This window comes from Xylaria bambusicola, assembly GCF_022495145.1.
Source record: "Xylaria bambusicola strain CBS 139988 unplaced genomic scaffold F5B22scaffold_13, whole genome shotgun sequence".
NCBI classification, from domain to species: domain Eukaryota; kingdom Fungi; phylum Ascomycota; class Sordariomycetes; order Xylariales; family Xylariaceae; genus Xylaria; species Xylaria bambusicola.
Genome location: NW_025953566.1, coordinates 525,212 through 549,787, shown reverse-complemented (window position 1 = coordinate 549,787; position 24,576 = coordinate 525,212). Strand labels below are relative to the sequence as shown.

Here is a 24,576-nt window from a genome sequence, read left to right as displayed (position 1 = left end):
TGCGATCGTGAAACAAGCTCTCCCCTGTCTTTCATCTCGGCTCGTGCCGATCCGGGGGTTGCAACGCTAAAAGCGGCTCGATCTCCCCGCATTCCACTTCCATCAATGGGTGCGCCATTGATTGGCCGTCGTGAAAGTTCTCAATACGCCCCTCGGTGGAGATCGAAACCCCAAGCCTCAACGACATGCCGCGGATCGGGTTGTTGGGGATGGCAAATCGCATTGAAGATGTTGGTAAAACAAACTGAGTAACATGTGATGGTAGTAGATCTCCAGGACGCTGGGAAGGATCTCAATAGAGAGCTCAATAGAGAGGTCGCGCTAATCCGGGGCTGCCATTCAAGTCTTGGGGTACTTGCCTGCTCTAGGTAATCAACATTGTAGTGCTCCAATGGGTGGGTTTGTACAAATGTGTACATCTAGCCCTCTAGTATCAAACTCATCAGCTACTATTGGCCTAGCCTGTTACAGGTGTATGAATGGTTTACAGACTCTCCATTGAGATATACCTAGATACATCGAGTTACAATGGGCAGAACGTAACAGATGATGGCTGGAGAAGGCTAGTAACAATAGGCCTGGGAGTTTGAACAGCTGATCATGGGGCACTGTCGGGCCATTCATCTGCAAAATGCCATTGAGTATGGGGGGTTGCTAAGCTCGAGCCACATGCATTCAGTAACCATTGCTACAATAACTCAATGGTGAGAAGGATATGAGTTCTGTATCCTCCGCTCTCGTAATCCAAAACTATAAAGACTGCAAGATTCCCCCAGGTTAGACCTCGAATTCAAAGTCTTCCCTTCCAAAGCTCTCTGCGATAACCACATCTACCAAAACTTCATCTCGATATTAGAGGTTAGAATTATTCAGCCTCTTCCCCATATTGGTCCTTCAGACCCAAGGTATGTACCTCACCAATTCTCTACAGCCCTCTCATTGGTTCTCTGCCACACACTCCTCCTCCTCATCCTCATCATCATATCAACCTCTATCTTCCTTACCCAGCGTACCTATGTACTTACTCATGTGTCGAATGCATATGGCCTTGCCAATTTCTATTTTCATACAACTCGTTCAATTTCGTGTTCCTAATTCTCTCATTTCTCATCTCATCTTCAACTCTCTACCCACCTTTTCAAATCACTCTGCGAATTACAATCACCATCTCTATCATAATCCTCGTGAACCGGTATGCCATCCCTCGTTTCCTGTGACTGCGAGGATTGGATCATGAAAGTCCTTATGCCAAACTCACATACCCTATTCTGTCATCACACCACCACCACCTCTTATTCCTTCATCTTGTACCTGTACCTAATTGTAGGTACACATCTACATCTCGTCAAATCACGTGCAGCACCCAGTGCACATCAGCTCCCACAACTCATCTTCACTACTTTCCATCTTTTTACACATACAACCTCTCAGATCTGCAACTCTGTATCCTGAGATTTCTTACAGCCAAATGCTAACTGAACCAGCAACTTCAGATATTGATCAAGCGCCCGAACTCCACAGCAAATCCCAGATCTCTAAAGATCTTATCGTCCGATACACTGAGAAGTAAGTGCCCAGCTATCCCCCGTTCCCGACTCATCTAACCTACACTTCCCCTCCCGATGCCTATTTCATTCGTCATTTTCAAATCCTCTTTCGCCAAAACATATGCATCCACCATCGTCTGTCAGCTTTGACTTCATGTTCTGATGAAATGTCTAACATCGTTATTAGTTAATCTCGGTCTCACTATTACTTTCGGAAATTCCCGACTGTCAAAATTGTCACGACTACTTCTCAACAAGCAGTACTCACTGTAAGTTGGAGCCATCATATTATTCTCGTATATGTCATTATATCAACTTGTCATCCGCTAACCTCGCCGCTTTTTCCTTAGATGTCTGCCATGCCTGTTACCCAACAGAAGGAGGCGAACGCCCCTCGTACTCAGGACAACACCGTTGACTCTGCCCTCTCCATGACGTTCACTGAGAACGTGGAGAACGAGCTTGCAAGCTCTGAGGGCTCCCAGAATGAATCGAACATGGGAAACTCTCAGATTAATCACCCTCTGTCCAACAACCATGTCAACTCCTCTGCCGAGAATTCCGGTATTGTCCTCATCGATGGTGTGCCATTCAAGTTCGAAACAATCTCGATGATGGGCGAAAAGCTCAACAAAGCTCGTCGCGAACGCAATTTCCCTGCCACCATCACGCCTGCATACAATCTCAAGGCGATTATCGATGACTATGAGGATCTCGTTCGACTTGAAGCCGCTCGTGAGGCTGCCGCAGATCCCAGAGATGATGCATTCCGCCCCGATGTCTCCGCTTTGTATGTCAAGATTCAACGACGAATCCAAGACCGTGACCTTACCCACGGCCAGGTTGCTGCTGATTCCAATGTCCGCGCTCGCCTTAGCGGATTCGCTAACAGTACTGGTGCTGAGACGGGCATGTACAACCTCATGCGCCATGCTATGAACTCGGTTCTTCGCCTCAACAACCTCACCGTCGATAGCGATAACAACCACGTCGATGCTGTTGTTACTCGTGTTGTCAATGAAATTCGAGCCACTGTTCAAGGTCAGGTTGCTCGTGGTGCTCACGGCGTCGATGGGGTTAATATGGACAACGTCTTAGAGAATGTCTTCGGTGCTATTGAACATGCTCTTGGTGACCGTATCGAGTCTCAAGCCAATCGCCTCAACGAGAATGCCACTCGTGCTGACCAGCAGATCAATGCCATGAACAATATCACCGATGGACACAACATCCAAATCAACGCCATCGCCGGTCATGTCAACGCGATTGAAAATCATGTTCATGCCATGGGTAACAATGTCAACGCCATGGGCACTCTCCTCAACTCTACCAATGGCAACGTCACCTCTCTGACCGCCAGCATTACCGTTCTTCAGACCATCGTCAACATAATTCCTCAGATGGTTGCAAGAACAGTTGCAGATATCCTTCCCGACGCGATTCATAGTCCTGTTCAAGAGGCTGTTCAAGAGGCTGTTCAAGAGGCTGTTCAAGAGGCTGTTCAAGAGGCTGTTCAAGAGGCTGTTCAAGAGGCTGTTCAAGAGGCTGTTGAGGCTGCCATCAGCAACGACCTATTCAATCGCATGCAGACATTCGTTGATGCATCTCGTGCGAACGCGGCCGCAAATGAACGACCACCGAGTTACAATGGCCGTAACAAGAAGCGCAGCTGGTTCGGCAAGCTCAACATCTTCAAGAAGCACAATGGCCGTCGCAATCGCCCATCGGGCAATGGCAACTAGACGAGTATCTTCATTCTGTGTCATTTCATCGTTGGTTCTGTTGAGCCTTTAAGATATGCCCTACACATGACGCTCTTCTCCTAGTTGTTTCTCGGCTGTTTCGCCTCACATCTTATGCTCGGATCTGAGTCTATCATAAAAAAGGCCAGGTCTTGATTTCTTCCACATATTTGGTGTTAAACTCGAACACCCACGCACATCTACCTTCACAGATCTATCAATGCCATCTGTGACGTTCATACGCAGGCTCTTCTGCATTTATTTCTTATCTCGACCGAATGATTTTAGTTAAGTCACTCGTTCAATGCACGCACAGTCTCGGGGGTGGTATAATAAAGGGAAAAAGGAAATAGATTGACTGTCAGGAGTTTAGTTGTCGGCGTACAACATGATTTGTGAGATTTACGATGGTTATGGGAGATTGACCGGAGGAATAACCTACATGTTTATGATCCTCATTTAAGGATTTGGTCAGGATGATTGACGAAATGGAACGAATGCATGCAGTACAGATTGTTAACCATAGGCAGGGCGTCTTCATCTGTGGATGGGGAATCAACGTCGCATTTCATGTTCCATCAAAGAGGATCAGTCCGAGTTCGGCCATCTTTAGATAGTTTCGTAGATAGGTAGATAGATAAAAATGACAAGATGTAAATCTTGCGCCAATACCTTTGACTTCCTGCAAACGCCGTGAACCTCTCGCCTTAGTGTTTTCTACGCCGGAAATAGTGCCACGATTACAGTCTTGATGTCTTCACGATAGTCATTCTGAGGTATACACTCCTCGTTGACGCAAGAGCCTGGCAGTCTGCAGTACGATGCTTGCAATCAACATCTCAGTCTTAATGCCCGGTCATGTTAAACCGTTCTTGAAAGATGGGTCGCCATCATACCCAAGGTCAACACCATTCTAGCGCTCATGCTGCGTGACAACAGAATCTATGACACCATGAATAATACACTGTATATATCTACCGCCCTTTTGCCATGCGCTCAATATTATTTGCACGGAATGTCATACATCGTCGTCATCATCATACAAGCCATTCTCCCTAATCCAAGCAACTATCTCCTCGCCAACGAGCGCCTCAAGCGCGTTCCAATCCTGCGCACGCGCAGCATCACGGACTTTCGTACTACTAACAATAGCCTCATCGCTCTTCCGTCCCTGCACCATCTCAATCCTATCAACCCACCCCGCTCGTCCGCCGACTTCCTCAAGCTTCCCATTCCTCAACTCATCCAGATACGCGATCTGCGCCGCCGCATCGCCCCAGCTATCGTCCGTGCGCATCGTGATTCGGAGTTTAGCGTGCGCGAAGAACGGGTCCAGAGAGCCCTTCATGGAGTTATTGGGGTAGTACTTCGGATTGAAGATCCGGATAAGGGTATCGTACCCCGCGAGATATACCTGCTCGGAATCAACGGCGTTGTCCATGCTCACGATAGACTCTGGCTCGTCTAGTTTCTCTGCGCCGAGATAGAAGTCGCTTATGGCGATGGCTTGCGCTTTAGCGTGGAAGTAGGGCTCCGTGGTGACGGCTATGTCTACGGCTTCGCATCCTATATTCGAAGCCTGAGAATTTCCATCCACGGCTTGTTTCTTTGTTGTTTCTGCGAGGATATCTTGCGCGAAGAGGTACATCATGGCCAGTCGCTGCGGGAAAGACGCTGGCTTGGGCGCCTTGTCCGCGTTGTGAATTGCTAGGAGAAGCAAGACCCGCGATGCGGCGCTCGTCTCGGACATCCCATGTGATTCTTCTACCTCCGTGTCATGCGGCACCTTTGTCTTATATTGCGGGTCGGATAGGGCGGAGATCGCCATGCGATGGTGCGCAAGTGTGGGCGGATTGAACGAGGAGTCGAGCACGAGGATATGCTTCGGCGGTCGGCGCGGGGGCTCCGCGATAATCTCCTCGCCTGCCATGGTGGCAGACACGGCTGGGAGGGAGCATAGCACGCGGAACGTGGCAGCGGAGGACTCGAAGCTCTTCAACGCCTGGGCGAAGAGCGCGAGGATGTTGGGGGGTAGTCGCGCCATTTCTGAACTGAGATTCACATTGCGACTCTGGATTTAAATGCTGGTAAAACTAGTACTGTTGATATGTTAAGATCGCATTTCTGGGTCATGGTATTCCCAATACCATGGCTGCTGTTTGGGAGGATTACATACCCCTACCACGTCAATGGACGTCATTCTTACCTCGGTAGGCTGTACACCTTGAATACCGTAGGTGGGCGGGCGGCTTGGCATAGGGTATTTGGTGGAGGCACCATGAATCTCTAGCATACCTATACATTAAATCCGATAACACCGAGATAATGTCAGATGGGAGCTTAGTTTTACACAAACTTCCTCAAGAAACTAGCGATCGAGATCGCCGAGCAACGTGATTTTTAGCGGTAGGAGGTAGACCGTCCGTATTGAGTGTATTAGTTACTGAGTGTAACAACTCCTACGAACTCTAGACCGACCTCTAGGGTCATGTCAAAAATATTCCGCTTTTTCGTAGTATCTTGAGCTGCCTGTGGTATTTCCATTTCCACCATGTGTCAACAACTCGGGGTATCAAAGCCCAACCTCCCAAAACGCCGCCGTAGTCATCGTGAATCTTGCCATAAAGTCATCATATGTTCTTCTAGTGAAGCGTCCTTCATTTTTGCCCCTGTCTAACGAATCTCCGGTTCCCTCATGAAGTCGGGAATGCTTAGTCCGCCGTCACCCGGTGTGTGCTTCTTGGCGTTGGCGTTGCGCTTTCGCACCTGTCCGTCGAGGTGCATGAGGTCTTCGTCACTATCACCAAGACTCATGCGCTTCATACGTAGGCGGTGGTCCTCGAGCTCGTTCACCACGTCATCGATAGGGTTGTTGTCCACCGTATCAGCACCCTCGTCTAGAGCGTACACTTTGATGCCTCGGATATGGGTATCTTTGCCGTTCTGGTGATTTTCGAGGATGATCACTCTTACGAAAAAGCAGCAAAGTGAGTTGCCATCAGGACCACCTCCCGCTCCTGCAATCGGTACGTCAATCCATCCTTTGGGCGTATTCAGCTCCATGGTAGTGAATGGGATGGTGAGATTGGGGCCAGTGCCAGCTGTAATCTGGATCTTGGTAGGCGTATAGCTCTCATCAAGCTCATAGTCTAGGTATAGACGTAATGCTCGAATTTCAACTCGTTTGATAAAGTGAATGTTGAGACGATGAGGTTGAGGCCCATCAGATCTAAAACAAAGATTAGTGACGAGATTAGAGTTGAAGAGCATAAGCATGAGCATACTGCCAGTATTGATTGACATCGTCATCACGAAGTTCCTTGACACCACATCCGGGCTTGTAGCTACTGACGATAAAGCTGGCGAGGTTGCTGATCTCCTTCAAGCCGACAGCGCTGGCGTCGAACGACTGCTCCTCATCTTCCTCTGCATCCTCGACATCTTCGACTTCACTATGATCATGTTCGGCATTGCCTTCACCACCTTCCATCACGTGAGGGTCGGCGTCAGCGCCTGCATCCACATCAAAGTCACCATCATCGCTGCCAGTGAATCCTCGGGTTGGGGGAGGAAGAAGCTCCTGTCTGGCAATACGCTCTGCAAGGATATCAGCAAACAGTTGAGAGAATGGACTTAATGACATATTGCGTGTGGTAGTACCCTCTTCTTCTTGGTGTTGAATGGGTGCCCAAGTTTGATTAAACGGGAGGGGGCGGCCACCTCGAGTAACACGCCAACGAGAGTCGCCGAGGGGTAAAAGTGCTCTTGATGATTCTTCAAAGGGAGGCATGGCTGATCTACTTTTCCCCTTCTTTTTGTGAAATGGAGAAAGACACAGAAGTAGACACAAAGATTTGTTTGACAAAATACAGGCCCAGGCGAAACTTGGGCATGTAAGGGCTGGTGTGATTGTGCTGGTGTGACGGGGATGCGCCTTGTCCAGTGAGGGGCGATGGGTATGGTATGGGTTTGCAGTTGGTAAAGTAGAAGACTGACCTTGGGGTGTCTGAAATGCCCATTGAGCATCACGCCGCTGTTCATCATACTCTGTGGCCCCATCCTCATGAGCCTCATGAGCCGCAGTCATGGTGCGGCTTGATCTCAGCAGTCGGCGACGGTACTCTCTTGCCTGCTGGTGGCGGGCGGCTTGATTCGAGGTTGATGCCTCGGCATATTCTGCATATTCTGCATCTCGGTTGTCCATATTCGATCAGAGCACACAGCATGAGCAGGCAGCAAGAATGCACTCGTTAGTCAGTGGTTGATTGGGTGATTGGCTTATCCCAACGGCTCTAGTTGTTTCTCGATCCTTGTTCTACCATGCACATGCTAGGCATACCAGGCCATGATATCGGATCAAAATAGATTTCCTCTTTGTGATTAGTGGCATACCGGGTTCTTGTTACTGTGTACAGTGTGCCACAGTGTGCTCCCAGCAGCAAGCAGCCGCCTGCATCACATACCAGATAATAGCATATACACGTGTATAAGCATTTAATGTTCTTCAAGGCCATATACCAGTTATGTGTACAAGCCCAACAAAGTAACATTGGAGTGCATTCTCTCACTTATCGAAAATTGCCAAAGTCTCTTACCTTCCCAAGTAGAGGTTGGTTACATTGATCATGTTATTTTATATATACCTATTCTGTCCATCTTCTTTGCACCATCACTGCGTAGGCAGCAGAACAGGCCACCTACTTAGCCTATAAAACCCATGTAGCTAACAGTAGAAGCAAAGAACACTGACCAGATACCTGATCTGATATCCTGCCCCTGCCTGTTTGTTTGTTTTCTTGGCAGCATCAGCATCACCAAATTTTTGCCATCGTCTGCCCTCTGTTCCAAGATCCGTCCCATCGTGATAGGACCCTTTTAGTATTTCTAGTCCAATTAGGAGCTCCCCCTCTTGAAAAGTCACAGGGGCCATAGCGGCCGAAACAGCTTTGCATCTGTCAAGCAAATGTGGGGCGGCTGTATCATATGGTACATCCCTAGGTACATAGGCATTGCTACATGTACCTCTTCAGTAGGTACCTACATTACACCAAAAAAGTAACCGCCATGGCCCGAATAAGCCAATTGCTGGCCGTCGGTTCAAGACATTGGCCAAACCCAACAATCATCTATCGTAGGACTCAGCAGCTCCGTGTCTTTAGCCAAACTGCCGGTCTCCGTGTCCTGTCACCTGCCGAATCTGTAACAGGCCGCGCCGTGCCAGCCAGAACAACATCTCGTCAATCAGGACAATCAGGTCAATCAGGTCAATCAGAACACCCCACCAATCGGCCTATTACGCAATTTCACCATCTACATCGAGGGGCAGCTCTTCCTCCCCTTCCTCTCTCTCCATCGCGCCGCTTCTCTACCACCTCTAGAGCCTCCTGTTCCGCCATCATCCCTTCGTCCATCATGGCTGACCGCGATATTCTCCCCGCCACCGTCAAGCCCTCCCACTATGACCTCTCCATCTCGTCTATGAAATTCGACGACTGGTCTTATCAAGGACACGTCTTGTGAGTCCCCGCGCTCCACTGTTTCCCGGTCCTAATAGAACCTAATCCTCGCCACCAAGAATAAATGTCTCTATCGCTGAGCCCATTAAGGAGATTATCCTCAACTCGCTTGATTTAACCCTTCAGAAGGCTGAGGTTACTGTTGATGCCGGCAAATCTTCCCAATCTTTCCAGACATCAACCTTTAGCTATGACGAGAAGAAACAGCGCGCCACACTTCAGTTTGCTGAGGAAATCTCCGCCTCTCAACATGCTGCTCTATCCATCAACTTCAAAGGTACCATCAACAATGACATGGCCGGTTTTTATAGGAGCAAGTATAAGCCTGTCGTCCCCGCGGCCGCATCAGTCCCTAAGGATGATTCTTTCCACTACATGTTTTCTACTCAGTTTGAAGCGTGTGATGCTCGGAGAGCATTCCCTTGCTTTGATGAGCCTCGGCTTAAGGCGACCTTTGATTTTCGGATTGAGATCCCCGACGATCAAGTAGCATTGTCTAACATGCCTGTCAAAAACGTGAGCAAGAATTGCGCTGGTTTCCAAACTGTCTCATTTGAAACGACCCCTGTCATGAGCACATATCTGTTGGCGTGGGCTGTGGGAGACTTCGAATACGTCGAGGCTTTCACGGAGCGTCGCTACAATGGAAAGCAGCTCCCTGTCCGAGTGTACACGACTCGAGGATTGAAGGAACAAGGTCGCTGGGCGCTGGAACATGCCCCTAAGACCATTGACCTCTTTTCGGAAAGCTTCGGTATCGATTATCCCCTTCCCAAATCTGACTTGCTGGCTGTTCATGAATTCACCCACGGAGCTATGGAGAACTGGGGACTGGTGACTTACCGTACCACTGCCGTGCTCTTCGACGAGAAGACATCCGATGCGAGATACAGAAACCGAGTCGCGTATGTCGTTGCTCACGAGCTAGCTCACCAGTGGTTCGGCAATCTTGTCACCATGGACTGGTGGGATGAGCTCTGGCTTAACGAATCTTTCGCTACCTGGGCTGGTTGGTATGCTGTCAATGAGTTCCATCCTGACTGGCAAGTTTGGGCCCAATTCGTCAATGAAGGCATGGAGATGGCATTCAAACTTGATGGCATGCGTGCCTCTCATCCCGTCCATGTCCCAGTTCAGGATGCCCTAGATGTGAACCAAATATTTGACCATATTAGTTATCTCAAAGGATGTTCTACCCTTCGCATGTTGGTGAATCACCTAGGAGAGAAAACCTTCCTTAAAGGCGTTGGTGCTTATTTGAGGAAGCATGCCTACGGAAATGCTAAGACTGAGTACCTATGGGAGGCCCTATCCGAGGCCTCGGGAGCTAATGTTCCCGAACTCATGGGCAACTGGATCGAGAAGATTGGTCATCCCTTAATAACGGTCGCCGAAGAGCCTGGTCAGATATCCATCAAGCAAAACCGCTTCCTAGCAACCGGCGATGTGAAACCCGAAGAGGACGAAACTGTATGGTGGGTTCCACTTGGTCTTCAAGGTAAGGTTGGAGAGCAAGGTGTGCAGACCCTAGCGTTGACCGAAAGGGATACTGTTATAAGAGATGTCGACGACGACTTTTACAAGCTGAACAGCAATGCCACTGGGTTTTTCCGAACCAACTATCCACCTGCCCGTCTTGCTAAGCTTGGCACTCAGCTTGACCGTCTGAGCGATGAGGATAAAATTTCCATTATCGGCTCTGCTGCCGACTTAGCTTTCTCAGGCTACGGCTCACCTACAGCCCTCCTATCTTTCGTCCAAGGATTCAGCGGAGAGACTAACTACCTGGTTTGGTGTCAAGTCCTTGATTCGTTGAGCACTCTCAAGTCTATCTTTGGTCAAGATGATCTGATCAAGCAAGGTCTTGAGAACTTCTCTTTGAAACTGGTGAACAGTGCGGTGGAAAAGATTGGGTGGGAATTCTCCGAAAACGAGGATTACCTAACTGGATTGCTTCGAAAGAGGCTGCTCTTGCATGCCACCGCCAATGGACATCCAGGGTAAGTCGAATATTTACTTCTCTACTCCTCGTGGATCTCTTTAGCCTCCGACCGCGGCCGTAAGCGCCTCATTGCCTAATTAACCGTTGCAATTTAGGGTGACCGAGAAGGCGCTTTCTCTATTTGATGCTTGGGTTGCGCAGGGCACTACTTTCAACCCGAATCTGAGGACAGTTGTCTACCGCACCGCCATCAAAGTCAAGCCTGCTGAGGCCGTCAAAGTACTCAAGAAAGAGTGGTACACTGGCTCTTCCATTGATGGCAAGGAAGTCTGCCTATCTTCTCTAGGTCAAGTTCGAGACGCCGAGATCATCAAGAACGAGCTATTGCCATTCCTCTTTGACTTATCGCCTCCGGCGCCAGCATCAGAATCAGTTCCGTCTGGAGACATGCATTCCCTTGGCAGCTCTTTGGCAGCCAACTCGTCTGCTCGCCCCATACAATGGGAATACATGCAGAACAACTGGGAGAAGCTCACAACTAAGATGGCAAACCCAGTAGTCCTGGACCGCTTTGTTAAGATATCCCTCAACAAGTTTGTTGATAACAAATACATTACTGAGATCGAGCAATTCTTCGAGGGCAAGGACACTAGCAGCTTCGACCGCACCCTAGAGCAAGTTAAAGATGCTGTACGCGGGCGAGCTGCCTATTACCAGAGAGACACCGATACTCTAAAAGAATGGTTCAAGGCAAATGGATACATTAACTAGAGGTAGATCATGTCAAGGAGGCAGGCTCGCTATGTAAGGATATAGTGCCAGTCATTTATCTATATCTTAAACAGTAACATCGTCGAGCTTTATTGAGCTCTACTTCAAGAAACGTGCTCGTAGTGGTTTCAAACGTGTTGTCTTGGTTTGATTACCGCTCCTTGTGACATGCGAACGGTTGCCGACATATATAGACTTATGTGCAGAAAGCAGCGGATAGTGAAAGCCTCAATTTTGACGGAATCAAGCAAGCTTCTGCATTTAAACTACCACATAGTTAATTTGGTCAATATTTCTTGATTTGCACAATACAGTTGCTCTACTTGTTTACCTCCAGACAGCCTCGCATCTCCATCTACACTAAGGAGATTCTTCAACATGTGATAAAAACGCATTAAAACATATTATCACTCCAAACTTGCCGATCTAACACATACATACCCAATAGAAATACCTGCTGCCCGAATAGGCATTCTAGTTCAATCTCATTGGTGTCCAACATGCCTGCTGACAAGGGGGACGGCGCAAGGCATCTTTTTATTAGGTTGACTCACACCGCTGCATAGTGCCCTCTTCGTCTCACCAGCCCCCCAGGTCAGACGTACTCATATACCGTAGTAAGAAAACACCTGTCAGCGAAGTAGCAGGTTCATTCCAAACAATTCCGGGATATTACATTACAATGGCCTAGCGGGCTGAAACCACCTTCGCTTTTTGACCTTGTGACTTTTTCCTTTCTGTGATCATGTAATGCGTGCGGTTCTAGTTCAATCCCAGCAACGAACTATTCTTAAGTTGTTTTTTTAACAACCCATTTTTGCTTTTGATTCTCTCTTTTCATTAGTTATTTTATTTTATAATGTTTCCTCGCTTTTCCTCTATTCTTATCGCTTATAACATCCTTGTTGCCTAATGACCAGTTTAATATATATGCTCTGTTAAAGAGCAACTACTTTAGCGGAGTAGCTGCAATGCAACAATTACAAACAACCACATTACACACATGGTAGCTGAATGGCTATTTCACTTCGCTTTTTGTGTTTCAGTTCTGTGGTTATACAACAACCGCAGCGACCCAAGTTCAATCCTGTCATTGCGTCGACGTTTCCTCGCCTTTGTCATTTATTTTACTCTATTATCTCTGCCTTGCCCCGGGCTACCATCCCTTCAAAACACTGTTATTCTTGTCTTTACAACCTATACGAATGAATATACTCTTTAAGTTTTTCGGTCTATCTTCAATCCAACGGTTGAAATCATCAAGAGCTCAGAATCATCTTAAGCTTCTTTTCATTTCTGTGCTCTACTATGTGTTCACATTCCTACTTTAATCCCGCCGAATGGGTTGCCGCGTTCGAATATTAACTTCCATATGTTTCTGCTTTCTGGACCTCATGTTGCCGTACCTGCCATTTCACATCTCTATACTTGCACTCCCTTTATTCGTAAAGTTTTGTCGCTTGTGTGTTTCATAAGTTCCTCCAGATATATCTTGTCAAGGCTCGGTCGTGGAAGAAATCAAGAACACACACCAAAATCCTAGTGTACATCCGAATGAAGGAATTACATTGCCAGACATATTAGATGGAAGTCAAGTCGTCGCGTCTTTTAGCAATATCACTGCAGGTTGGTAGTACAACAGAAGTTCATTTACTGTCATTCACAATCTGGCTTCACTAGAATTATAGTGTAATCCCCGACACGGAAATAATTCTTCCCGTAAATGCTATCGATTTATTGTACAATCAAACAGGATCCTTTCCCACTCGGAAATCATGGGACAGTTGACGCCGGTTTGAATGCCCGTCCTTTTTGCTCCTAAAAATGATGGCTGGCCTAACAATCAATCATTCCCAATGCACCAATACTTTTCCCTACATGCGATCTCATGCCTGAAACTGCGTCATGGCAGTAAGACAGAAATCTAGTGTACAGCGATATAAAGGGATCAAGAGGTGGGCAGTCTATCATAGTGACAGACCTACAGTCGTTGATGAGCGGGGTGTCTCTGAAAGAAACTGCCCGGTGTTCGACAAGCCCTCGCGCGGCGATGAATTTTCTAAGACTCCTCGGGTCGCGGCCGACCTCGCATACCGTTTCCACGCCCGCGACCACCTCGTCCTCGTCCCCCACGGTGGCCACCACGGTAGTCTCCCCGACCACGTCCTCTCCAACTGTTTTCACGGTCGTGACCGCGGGGACGGTTGCGCTGAACCTGATGGAAGCCATCATTAGCCTCGGTTGAAGCGGGTGCCTGCTATTATTATCAGCGATCTTGAATTAGATATTGGAAGTATCAACACCAAGTGTGAGACAGCCGGTGTTTGGTTAAATTGGAATTACACTTACCTCAGGTGGACTCTCAGGTTGGTCATCAGCCCAAGACTGCACGTTGCTAGCAGCCGCAGGGGTCGCGGTCAAGCCATTCTCAGTCTCCGAGGGGTCACGAGGAACTTCCACCCAACCCTCTTGCGTAATAGATGAGCTCATTGTATTGTTGGCATCCCATTCAGAACCTGCCGCAGCGTTGGCAGCATTGTCAGAAACATCCGCGTTGGCCAGGGCACCAGGCTGGGGTGTTGGCTCAACATGGCCGTTTGTCAAGGGTTCAGTAGCTCCTGTGCTATCAATCTCGGTTAAGCCAGCGTGAGCAACGGTTGGGTCAGTTTCGGCGGGGGCAGTAGATTCAGCAACAGTCTCGGTTGCCTCTGGTGCAGTCTCAGCGGCAGCGAAAGGGCTGATATAGGCTGTTGCCACAGCCTTGACCTGGGCATCTGCACAATTGTTAGATTATACGACAAATTGGCGCTCCCATGGTTAAGGCTCACAAGTAGTTTGCAGCTCATCGCCAGCCACACTGCGAGTTTTCTCATCAGAACCATCAATGAGTTTAAGCATAGTTGCGACGGCATGCTCATCCCCTGAATAAACATTAAGGAGAACGCCTTCCAAAGCCATATTCTCATCAAGGGCAGCATCGGCCTCCTCTGATCTACGGGCAGCAGCAAGACGAAGGAATTGGGAAAGAGCTAGCAGACTATCATGGAGGGACTGTTTAGCATCAGCAGCAACCTTTTCAGTGAGCTCACTGATGGCGTCTGCTTTCTCTTTTTCGAACTTCTCCGTCAGTGTTTTCTCGAGGGTGGCCTTATCGGTGATGGAGCGAGACCGGTACTCTTCGTCGACCTTCTTATACTGCGCGAGCTGTTCTTCATACTGGGCTAGCTGGACCTCAAGTTGAGGCTTCTTCAGCCGTTGAGCTCTCTGGTCGGCATTGATTACTTTAGCTTCCACAAGCTCATCTAAAGACTTGCCCTTGTGCTGGTCAATGATGGGGTCGGTTTTGGTGGCATTGGCCTGTGAAGTTCCCGTTAGTTAAACTTTATCGGATCTGGCATTTAATGAAATAGTTGCGGCATTCATTGCATTGAAGCTGAATGGAGGGATAGATCTTACAATTTTCTTATTAACGTTGCGAATGTTCCTAACTCTCAGATTAGACAAACACGCGACAAAGAAGATGAGTGCTAGAGAGGGAAGGGGGCAACGTACTTCTGGAGTTCTCGAATATAAGGACTTTCATTGCCGTCTTCTGAAGCATCGGCGCCAGATACAGAAACAGCCTTCTCTGGGGCAGGGGAGGCGGAGGGAGCAGGCGACTCGGTGCGCTCAGCCTTAGCCTTCTTCTTCTTAGCAGACTTGGACTCGGCGGTGGCAGGAGGGTTCTGGACAGCAGGGGACGGCATTGCAGTAGAAGAGCGCGTAGCGAGTGTCGGGTCGGTTTCGTGAAGGGTGTATGATAGGTGGATGGTTGTTGTTCAGCGTTGTGGAGCAAAAGCGGTGGTGTTTCTGCACAGCTCGCCTTGTTCGCGTGACGGAAACGATCGAAGGTGGAGGATGCAGGAGGGTGGACAGACAAGATGGTCCCTGTTTTTTTAACTCTATTCTCTCTTCTGAAAAGGGTCAAGGACACCGTGTTTGGGTCTAACAATCTTGCAGGCTGGTTAATACTGTTTCCTTAGGATGTGAAATGTGTGGTGTTTTGTGACAGGGAAGTTGATGGTCGCGGATTCACAGCGAGCTACGTAGCCAGTCTGTTTGTGCGTACAAGGGGACGAAATCGGATTTTTTGACGTTGCTTCTGGTCTCCTCTTCCTAGCGCCAAGGTCGCGTGAACCTTGCTAGAAGTATCTGTACCTCGAAGCTTGGGGTGTAGGGGCTCAAACAGGGGCTCAATTAAGCTGGAGTTGGGGTATTGTGCTTCCATAGTTCCGCATGGTACTAGCAAAAGTTAGAAGCCCACTAGGGACGGAGTACAGTCATTGTAGGTACTGGGTACTAACCCACAGTGGGTAGGTCTAGAACAACAGAGAACTATGCCGAATTCTACATGATACATGGACAAGTGATGCCAGTACAACACCTGTCTTCACCGGGCATACAAGCTTAACATCATGTCAAAGCACCTTTAAATGGAGGTAACTGGTTCATTAAAAGTTTCCTCGACTTTTAATCATAGATAGCTATGACTAAGTACATAATTCTAAATACTAACAAGCTACGAATGTGCTACCCTTGGATGGAACCTTAGGATATCTTAGCTTAGCTGCTCCACACACCAGCACAGTCGTTGCAGGGTGATCTTGAATACCCTAGATTGTCTGTTTTTCTATTGAGTTCCGTCAACCTCTGAGCAGTTCAAATCGCTCATTATTCTCTTTCTTCCCGCACCTTGTACTGGGGAGAAAACAGACTCGATTCAGCAATCAGTCCATTTTGTGTAGTCCAATGGTCAAGGCGCTCCCATTTGCGGCTCAACTAGAGATAGCCGTCGCTATGGTACAATAACTTCCATTTCATAGGGCGCGTGTATAGCTCGGTATCTGGACTCGTCGTTTGATGCCCCCATAGAAAGCTGCGCGTTGTTGGATCGAATCATATCGTCGCTCGGATTGTTTCGGTGGTTTCGTTCGGTTAGTGAAGCACTAGAATATCGGGCTTTCATCCTTTGAATTTTCCGAGCGCGTCCTTATATCGATTTTTAGGAATTGAATCGCAAGTGAGTTGGCTGATCTGGGAAGAACATACTGGTGTCACTTTGCGGATACTCTTGGCACTAATGTTGCGCTCGCCTGCTTGCTTCGAATCGATTGCAGCCTCCTTGACCAGTCTATTGTAAGGTTTAGCCATTATCATTCTACCGAGAAAGGTCTATCTCGAATTTGATCGCACGTTTGCATGAATAGGACATAGTCGAGGAAGATCTGTGAGAAGGTCAATTATTAGACGCGTCAAAGAACACGCGACACAGCGGCTTGGGAGGATTCTGGCTTACCATAACATCTACATTCTTGCTCACGTTGCACTTGGAATGAGCCTTGACAATCTTCTTGACCGTCGCTCGCGGGTACATCTTCTGTCCTGGAGCCATGATTTCGCGGATCCAGCTAGACCGACGCGCAGAGGTGTTGTGCTGTGATGCTGTCGACAGGATACCTAATGATGCGTTCCATTTCCTAGCGTCGCTGACTTGATAAAGATAAGCTCCACGTCCCGCTTTAGCAACTTGGGGTATCTTATCAATCCTGCCAATCAGCATCCTACGGCATATGAAGGTGAACTAGGCTACTTTTGGTCATTGTGCCTGCCGAGCTAAGTAAGGTTCATATGTACCTGTGTACCTGTACCCCAGAAATCAGACCCCCATATCAAAATGACTTCATCCGACTCCTTCACAGCCACCTACACCATGGTGTCCAAGGTATCGCGGCAAAAAGCCATAATACATGGATTTACATGGGCCATCCGCCTAATAACCTCAACACGTACTATCTTAAGTATGTGTCCAGTTTAATCATGTCGCTAATAGTCGGCTGCTACCTCATGTAGGTGATATCTGCGTGCACCGCGTCCGTCTGGGCAAAGTCTGGGGAACGGGAAGCCCATGTGCTTCAAGCGCGCTTCTGGTATCGACTGCTCCTCCAAACAAGCGCTTGGCCAGAAAACCCAGAGTCATAGGCGCGGTGTATCTGCACAGTTATATGGTCTGCAATATAGATATTACGAATTGAAATAATATCAAAGCTCTATCGACCACTCCCCTTACTCTCCGGAGATCATCCTCCGAGCGCTTGGTCCTTTATCCCAGAATCCTGAAATCGTTCAAAGGGGAGCCATACTTCATCATACTATAGCCCCTCGCAGTAATAAAACACGATAACCTATCTAGGTAATTCCTTTGCCCGGCAAATATACAGCATGATGATGTCGCGCATGACAACGCTGTCGTTCTCCGTCCATTGAACCCCTCAGCATTGACTTCAGCCGCTTTACCTGAGCTTGGCAAATCATGTCCAGCTGGTAAGGCTGGCTGATTTGCCAAAACTCACAGATTAATATAATGGCGAGCCGAGAGATGGTGTCTGCCTATCAGCGCTTTTCAATTACCAAGAGGTGCGTAACAATCGTCACTGTTACTACTGAGCAAGCAAATGGTAAGCAGTGGTGTTGGAAAACAGACGATGCAATAACACGGCGGGTAAACTGCTTCCATCCTCCGTAGATGGCCCAAACATCTAGACACCGGAGTCATGATTATAAAGTCTAGGCGCCCGCAAGAACCACGCGCCTATCACACCTTCATCACACAGTCATAGGTTTCTCGCTTGTCCGTACTTGATCATGGGTCTTTTTCGCATTGCTACAACCATAATGGCCCTTACGAGGGCCGTCCTCTCAGCTCCGGCTACGCCATCCGCGCTATACTGCGACCCGGGGTCAGAGGTGTGCTACTCCAGCAGCACAGTCGGTATTGCCTCCATCTCCTACAGGCTGGCCATCCCGAATGTGACTGCAAGCCCATTTGATATCTTGCTTCAGATAGTTGCACCGAAAACAGCTCAATGGGCCGGTGTGGCGTTTGGCGGACACATGATCAATAACACACTTGCGATGGCATGGGCTAATGGAAACACATCAGTTGTCTCTTCTCGCTGGGCGTCGTAAGGACCTACTACTCACGGGCCGTAGAACTTCAGCTAACAGCAGCCGTTCAAGTGTACATGAGCTTCCCGAACCGTACGACGGTGCAGAATATACCGTCCTCAAGGGCTCGGTCACCAACGAGACTCACTGGACATTGACAGCGCTCTGCAAGGGTTGCTCTTCTTGGGTTCATGATGGCGGCGCCAAGACAGTGCTGGATCCGAACTCCCCGTCTATCAATCTTGCCTGGGCGGCTTCGCCATACCCTGTCGGAGATCCAGCCGACAACTACACTATGCTAGCTATCCATTCAGAGCATGGCACATTCAATCTTGACCTAGCTGCAGCCAAGACAGATAAGTTTGATAGCTACGTGCAATCACTGTTGGCTTAGATAGGAGACATCTACGTAATGCTACGCTTCTCGTCTTAGTTCCCACACAAAGTAGCTGGGGGATAATACAGTTGTATTAGGAATGAATATAATTGTGTTTTCATGCACGACTCAGCTCATGTCACACTACACCCCTCTCATTATTTGCAGTTCCATCATGCTTCAAGTTAAAGATATAGGCTCCTTGACTTGATTGCAATGGCATTACTTACTACCCCTCGACCAACCTTAACTTCATCAAGAAATTCTCTTTGCTGTTTATAACTTCAGCATTCGCCTTGCAGTCCGGTGCCTACATACTCCAAACCCGTGCGCGTTACTGAAAAATCTAGATGATCAATATCCTTTCCGTATAAAAGGAGTCAATATCGAAGCGGCAGGTGTATTTGATATATAGCCAGCAGATATTACAAGCTCGCTTCTTCAGCCCTTGCACAATACATAGTGCGTAGTCGCGTCCTAACATACTAGCTTACCTCATCGATGATTAAAAAGTATCGGCGCCAAAGTCAGCTCAGCTTTCCGAAATACACCGAAGTCGCATTCAAAGCATCATTATATATAAGTCAACGAATCATGTATTGCAGTCTACGGGAAACCCCAGCCGTAACCATAGTTAGCTCCTAGAGCCTGGTCCCTCCTAGCCCTCTTGACCATCTTGATTATCTTGTGCGTCCTGATTATTTGGCTCATGTTGGTCGTCTTCAACACCTGATCACCGTGTCCCGGATCTCCACTTTGGGTAGCGTTTTAAATTGGTTGATATACTTCCAATGACGCCAGCAGAAGAGCTGCTGCTAGGACGTTATCCTGAATACCAATCTCAATAATCACTGTCATATAATAAGTCAGTTGCTTATCACCTTATACAGAACACTGAAGAGCAGTGACATTAAGGATATCCACGACGACAACCGACGTATCTTGCTAGATGATATAACAAAAGAAAACTACGACGCATCCCCCTTGAGATCAAGGTTTGGGAGTGGTCCCGGGGAGCAAGGAAAAGGCTGATGAGAGTCTATCGAGCTTCGGCGATCTTCAGGAGGATAATAAGAGGAATATAGTAGGAAACACCTTACAATCGCGCAGCTTCTCCGGGGTGAGTCGCTGGGGGTCAAGTGTGTCAAGCGCTCCACGAATCAGCCGCTCGCGACGTGCCAGTTGTTGGTTGGTCATTTCTTCGTTGGTCAGTGGTTCGGTGGTCGATGATTCCATCGTGATTCGTGTACTATTTAGGAATATATATCGATTTGGAGATACACGGTCTATCAGTAGATGTAGTGGGAGGGACAGATGAGCGAAGATCCTACATACACTCTTTTTATTAGCAATGGGTGCTCTGGCTGTTTATTTCTGTAGGAAAAAAAGCCGCCGTTATAGGTGGGTGGTGATAGAGGGTATAGATCAACGTACAGCTTGTGTCTCGAGTAGCAACCAGAGGCGGAAAAGGGAGATGGCCTCCACGGGAGTTAGCCAGAGATCGAAATTTTCAGTGGATGATGTTGATATCTCCGCAAAATCATGAAAAGTTCTCAGCTTCGCAGCACTCCGTTGTTGTTCACAGGAAGAGAGCATGAACCAGCAGAAAGAGTGTCTACATGGAAGAAGAGCCCGCATGATAAATATGTGGAAAGGCGAATGGTCTTGTATCATCAAGATGTGTAACTGTGAAAGATTACCCACCCTTAATTTCCTCCCACTTGTGCGCCAATTGAATTTCTTTGAACTCGACCTGTGGTAAAGGCCGTTTTACATTCCATTCACGCTTGGATAACACACTTCTCAGCGGCTAGATCATAGGATACTCTAATACCAGTCCAGAAGAGAGTCCAGTTAATGGACCTTATTCTTCCAAGTTGCTGCTCCCTTTCTTGACTTAGGGCGGTTAAGTGCGTATGCCTAGGGAGTAAATCCAGGTGATATGTACCACCACCCACGCTAATGGAGAGAAGCTTCTGGGACTCCGAATTTCATCACGGAATGAATTCGGCAAGAGCCTGTTACGTTCCGTGTGACTTTTCTCATCTCCTCTTGTAGGGTGTAAGGGTGTGTTCTATGGCTGTTCTTAGGTAGGCGGGCCAGATACTCCATGAAGGCCACAACCAAAAGAGGGAAGAATAGCAGAGTACAGAAACATGCTCCATTATCCCTGGCAGTTGAGCCGATCAGTTAATCAGGTACTGTCAGGGGCGCCGGTATTGCACTAATTTGAGCTTGTCTGCACTCATCTCTCAAAAGGGTGTTTCTAAGCGAACCATCATTGTTTGGTGTGCTTAACGCTAATCCTTGTGGCCCAGGCCCTTTTCACCCTTTTCGCCCTACTCTTGTGCTTTCGGGGTGCCTATGGACACTTGGTTTTCGCACAGGAGGTCTCTTCATGCCTTACCAGCTCAGTTCTCTGCTACATACATAGCCCCTTTGATTATCCACATCATTAGAGAATTGAAAGTTCTTTGATAACGATGCTATCTGAGGTCTTCTAGGAAGCTTTGCCTACTCCGTACAGTTTGAATGGTCAAAAGTATAACGGTACTTGCAAAGCTTTTGTTATAATGACCCTTAATATTATATATTAGAAGGAATAACTGCCTGGCCTCGGTGGCAGTCATATTGATTACAGAACCACGCAAACCCCAAGCTTTATGTGACTCTATGATTGTATAATCTCTTGGGATGTACCAATCGATATATATATTTCCTACCTGGAATATGAGCCAGGAAGAAACCGCCGCGAGGCGTACGATGGGGGTTTTTCAGTTTTCTTGTATTCGTTTCTTCAACAAATATCTCAATACGAATCAGAATGTCATCTACTACCCTTCTTGGCGTTCTTGATCAATTCAAAATGCGCCCAATTGTAGTACGGGGCTGCCTACTCTACCTAGCAGTTGGGGTGTGTAAAGCTGTACACTAAGTTGAGCATCTACACTGACGATCTCTACATATGCACTCCACAAACTTCCCGGTTGCCCTTGGTAGTATGACGCAACTAAATTATAACCCCCCGCACCCCACTGGCAAATGAGTAAAGGCGTCATCAATCAATTCCAAGAATGACAACCTGTGGGTTTGGGTAGTTATCACGGAGAATAGTTGCTCTGAATATGGAGTTTGAGGATACCAAACTTGCCATCAATCAATTACCTCTTAGCCAAGATTATGCATTAAACAAGGGTTATATTCTGAATTATGCATTCAGTGACTATTCATTACAATCATACCCCGTCTATTAGGTACGCCCAGCGTCCCTGACTGCTTGACCACATCAGCCAACAGCTTACCTACGGTAAGGCAGATCACCAAGCGGCTTAGTTCCACTCCCCACAAGTGAACAGGTTACGAGCTTGGCTTGCAAGTGCCAGTGTCGTATTTCCATCGCAAAGAGCTCTTGTAGCTAGTGTATTGCTTTGCCCAACATGACTTCAAGCAGTGACGCCGTGCTGCAGACGACAGAACTGCTCCAAGAGATTCTACTTCAACTTGATATGCGTACCCTGCTCACTGCTGCACAGCTTGTGAATCGCCAATGGCACGACGTGATCACCACCTCACCAGCACTACAACAGGCTCTATATTTCGCACCTGTTGTCTCTTCTGCATACCCTGCAACGCAGAACCCGCTCCTATCCGAGCTCTTCCCATATTGGTTTCAAGAAGGAACGGGGGGCGACAATCCACACGCTCTGAAGGAGGTCAAGGAGATTAGCCGACTTGACTTCGGTTGTCTGCCTATGGCCCAGGAGTCGCGAAGACACGCCTTTATGTACCCGAATGCCACATGGAGACACATGCTAGTGCGGCAGCCGCCAGTCTTGACCCTCGGTCGTTGGACCACGTCTCATTCTAGTTGGGGCAACAATCATAGGATTCATATTGATGAGATACCAGGCGGTTTGCGAATGGATCGTTTGTATGATATCGCCCAGCGCTGGTTACGTCGGACTGTATCAAACTTTGTCGTCTTCCGGGGGCCAAACGCCGTCACCGCGTACGCAAGAACCCTGTATGGCAGTCTGCTAGACCCAATTGAGAAAGGTCAACTCCAAGCTCTCTCAAGGCGAGTTGATCTGATTGTCCTTCGCCACATGGTAGTGCAATGCTCTATGGAATCGGGCTATCCAGAGTATGATGAAGCCTTCGCTTTTCCTGGTTCGCAAGAGCAACAAGATGATCTGTAACACCCGAAGCAGGCTTCATGGGAAGGCTTGACTGGGGAACGTGCAACTACATAATAGATTCTTTCTTAATCCCTCTTGGGAAGTCCCGTGTACGATATAATGCGTTCCTAAGACTCGAAATCCATATTGGAAATCATAATCATGGAGTGGTCGTATTAGATTCCAATGAGTCCCTGAAATGAAGGGGTCTATAACTCTCGTTCTCTACTTCTATATAAGAAGTTGCGACTAGTAGAAATGAGTATTATTAATCAAAGGTATGCTGATCGCAGCGCCGTCCTCTGACTTGTTTCTTAACCTCTAGGATGCAGACTTGCAACAGAACCCGGACTTGAAGCTATTCGCGATAATCAAGTTGTTAGGATAGATGTTCCAGGAACATAGCTATGCCTGTAGTCTGTTACGGAACTGTAAGTAAGTCTACACCTTAGTCTACAATCATAATCTCCGTAGCTAACAAAACGGGTTTGATAGAAAACGACGTTGCGCCGTCATTTTATGAGCTTGACGTTCCTGAAATATCGTTAAAAATGACCAAAATAGAAAACAAGTCGCCGTGAGATGTTAGTCCCAGTATATAGCACATATCAACACGAGAACGCCTCTCAAGACTGCTCTTGTACCATTTCAACGTCCCGTAGCGGCAATCGGAAGACACTAGATCCTCTAATACTTTTGATGATCACCCGCTTTTTTTGCTAACACTAGCAGGTATTGTTATCGGAGGCGACGGATAAGGCTCTAACAGGCATCACAAGAAGAAGGTCAACTCTCCCTCCTGTTATTGGCGGCATCGAAGAGATAATAGTATATCAGGAATCATACTAATTGCCAGGCTTCTTAGCGGTGGGAAACTGTGTCGCCCGATTCCCCATTGTTCTGGTGCACATGTACCACCCGGATCCCAACGGCGCCATCTCGGCGATCCCATTACACGCACAACCGCCACGCCAGCCGAATATGCAGTTCGCCTTGCACTTCGGCCGTACGGAAGGCCATTGCAGGCTGTTCATGATCTTACAAAGACATGCAGGCAATATTAGAAAGTGAGGTTATACAGACTTCGCTTCTTGAAACAGACCCCAGAGACCCATGCGGTCTGGGCTGGCAGACCAGTTGTATATAGAGTCGAGTCAAGCCACCAACAGCCAAGAAGGAGTTGGTTGGCCAAGGACACATGCATCCCTAGTTAATCATTATAATCTGAATCCCAGGTTCCAAGCCCAGTATCTCTGCCCTTGTTATAGATCCAGACAGCTATGGATAAGTTTACCGACCGTACCACATAGATTACTGAAAACTCGCCCACCAGCAGCGCCAGCCGGGGTTGCACTCTCAATTGAACGGGTGTAACCAACCAGATAAACACAGTTATTGCTACACACGCGTGTACGGCCGCAATGCAGCTCACCCCCTCAATAGACATGCAGACAACATTAGAGTGAGGTTATACAGGCCTCGCTTCATGGAATGATTAGACCCAGGTGGTCAAGACAGGT

General features: G+C 47.9%; 10 protein-coding genes across 10 annotated transcripts; 5 read left to right on the top strand and 5 right to left on the bottom strand.

Moving 5' to 3' along the window:
• Positions 1–1,897: 1,897 nt before the first annotated feature.
• F5B22DRAFT_654189 (uncharacterized protein) lies at positions 1,898–3,733 on the top strand (the record flags this gene model as incomplete). Its single annotated transcript, XM_047979781.1, has 1 exon — positions 1,898–3,733. The coding sequence occupies one exon, from the start codon at positions 1,898–1,900 to the stop codon at positions 3,287–3,289; it is 1,392 nt and encodes a 463-aa protein (XP_047832397.1). The 3' UTR covers positions 3,290–3,733.
• Positions 3,734–3,744: 11 nt separating this feature from the next.
• On the bottom strand, positions 3,745–5,543 carry F5B22DRAFT_600673 (uncharacterized protein). Its single transcript, XM_047974547.1, has 2 exons — positions 5,466–5,543; positions 3,745–5,388 (listed from the first exon to the last, which is right to left on the bottom strand). Exon 2 carries the CDS (start codon positions 5,331–5,333, stop codon positions 4,308–4,310), a length of 1,026 nt encoding a protein of 341 aa, XP_047832396.1. The 5' UTR covers positions 5,334–5,388; positions 5,466–5,543; the 3' UTR covers positions 3,745–4,307.
• F5B22DRAFT_600671 (anaphase-promoting complex, subunit 10-domain-containing protein) lies at positions 5,544–7,868 on the bottom strand. The gene is made up of 2 exons (XM_047974546.1): positions 6,574–7,868; positions 5,544–6,518 (listed from the first exon to the last, which is right to left on the bottom strand). The coding sequence occupies exons 1-2, from the start codon at positions 7,491–7,493 to the stop codon at positions 5,963–5,965; spliced, it is 1,476 nt and encodes a 491-aa protein (XP_047832395.1). The 5' UTR covers positions 7,494–7,868; the 3' UTR covers positions 5,544–5,962.
• An 833-nt stretch (positions 7,869–8,701) lies between these two features.
• F5B22DRAFT_635375 (peptidase family M1) lies at positions 8,702–11,518 on the top strand (the record flags this gene model as incomplete). Its single annotated transcript, XM_047977127.1, has 3 exons — positions 8,702–8,805; positions 8,865–10,805; positions 10,903–11,518. The coding sequence occupies 3 exons, from the start codon at positions 8,702–8,704 to the stop codon at positions 11,516–11,518; spliced, it is 2,661 nt and encodes an 886-aa protein (XP_047832394.1).
• A 787-nt stretch (positions 11,519–12,305) lies between these two features.
• On the top strand, positions 12,306–13,173 carry F5B22DRAFT_600667 (uncharacterized protein). The gene has a single exon (XM_047974545.1). The coding sequence runs from the start codon at positions 12,522–12,524 to the stop codon at positions 12,738–12,740; it is 219 nt and encodes a 72-aa protein (XP_047832393.1). The 5' UTR covers positions 12,306–12,521; the 3' UTR covers positions 12,741–13,173.
• F5B22DRAFT_600663 (uncharacterized protein) lies at positions 13,160–15,934 on the bottom strand. The gene is made up of 6 exons (XM_047974544.1): positions 15,862–15,934; positions 15,071–15,799; positions 14,975–15,002; positions 14,347–14,875; positions 13,868–14,292; positions 13,160–13,772 (listed from the first exon to the last, which is right to left on the bottom strand). The coding sequence occupies exons 2-6, from the start codon at positions 15,262–15,264 to the stop codon at positions 13,578–13,580; spliced, it is 1,371 nt and encodes a 456-aa protein (XP_047832392.1). The 5' UTR covers positions 15,265–15,799; positions 15,862–15,934; the 3' UTR covers positions 13,160–13,577.
• F5B22DRAFT_600661 (uncharacterized protein) lies at positions 15,935–17,081 on the bottom strand. The gene is made up of 4 exons (XM_047974543.1): positions 16,854–17,081; positions 16,751–16,782; positions 16,607–16,688; positions 15,935–16,546 (listed from the first exon to the last, which is right to left on the bottom strand). The coding sequence occupies exons 1-4, from the start codon at positions 16,947–16,949 to the stop codon at positions 16,520–16,522; spliced, it is 237 nt and encodes a 78-aa protein (XP_047832391.1). The 5' UTR covers positions 16,950–17,081; the 3' UTR covers positions 15,935–16,519.
• A 1,148-nt stretch (positions 17,082–18,229) lies between these two features.
• F5B22DRAFT_645051 (uncharacterized protein) lies at positions 18,230–18,896 on the top strand (the record flags this gene model as incomplete). Its single annotated transcript, XM_047978522.1, has 2 exons — positions 18,230–18,519; positions 18,575–18,896. The coding sequence occupies 2 exons, from the start codon at positions 18,230–18,232 to the stop codon at positions 18,894–18,896; spliced, it is 612 nt and encodes a 203-aa protein (XP_047832390.1).
• A 3,201-nt stretch (positions 18,897–22,097) lies between these two features.
• Positions 22,098–23,488, top strand: F5B22DRAFT_80086 (uncharacterized protein). Its single transcript, XM_047980574.1, has 2 exons — positions 22,098–23,334; positions 23,389–23,488. The coding sequence occupies exon 1, from the start codon at positions 22,316–22,318 to the stop codon at positions 23,075–23,077; it is 762 nt and encodes a 253-aa protein (XP_047832389.1). The 5' UTR covers positions 22,098–22,315; the 3' UTR covers positions 23,078–23,334; positions 23,389–23,488.
• Positions 23,489–24,250: 762 nt separating this feature from the next.
• Positions 24,251–24,514, bottom strand: F5B22DRAFT_600654 (uncharacterized protein). Its single transcript, XM_047974542.1, has one exon. It carries the CDS (start codon positions 24,501–24,503, stop codon positions 24,267–24,269), a length of 237 nt encoding a protein of 78 aa, XP_047832388.1. The 5' UTR covers positions 24,504–24,514; the 3' UTR covers positions 24,251–24,266.
• Between the last annotated feature and the right edge of the window lie 62 nt (positions 24,515–24,576).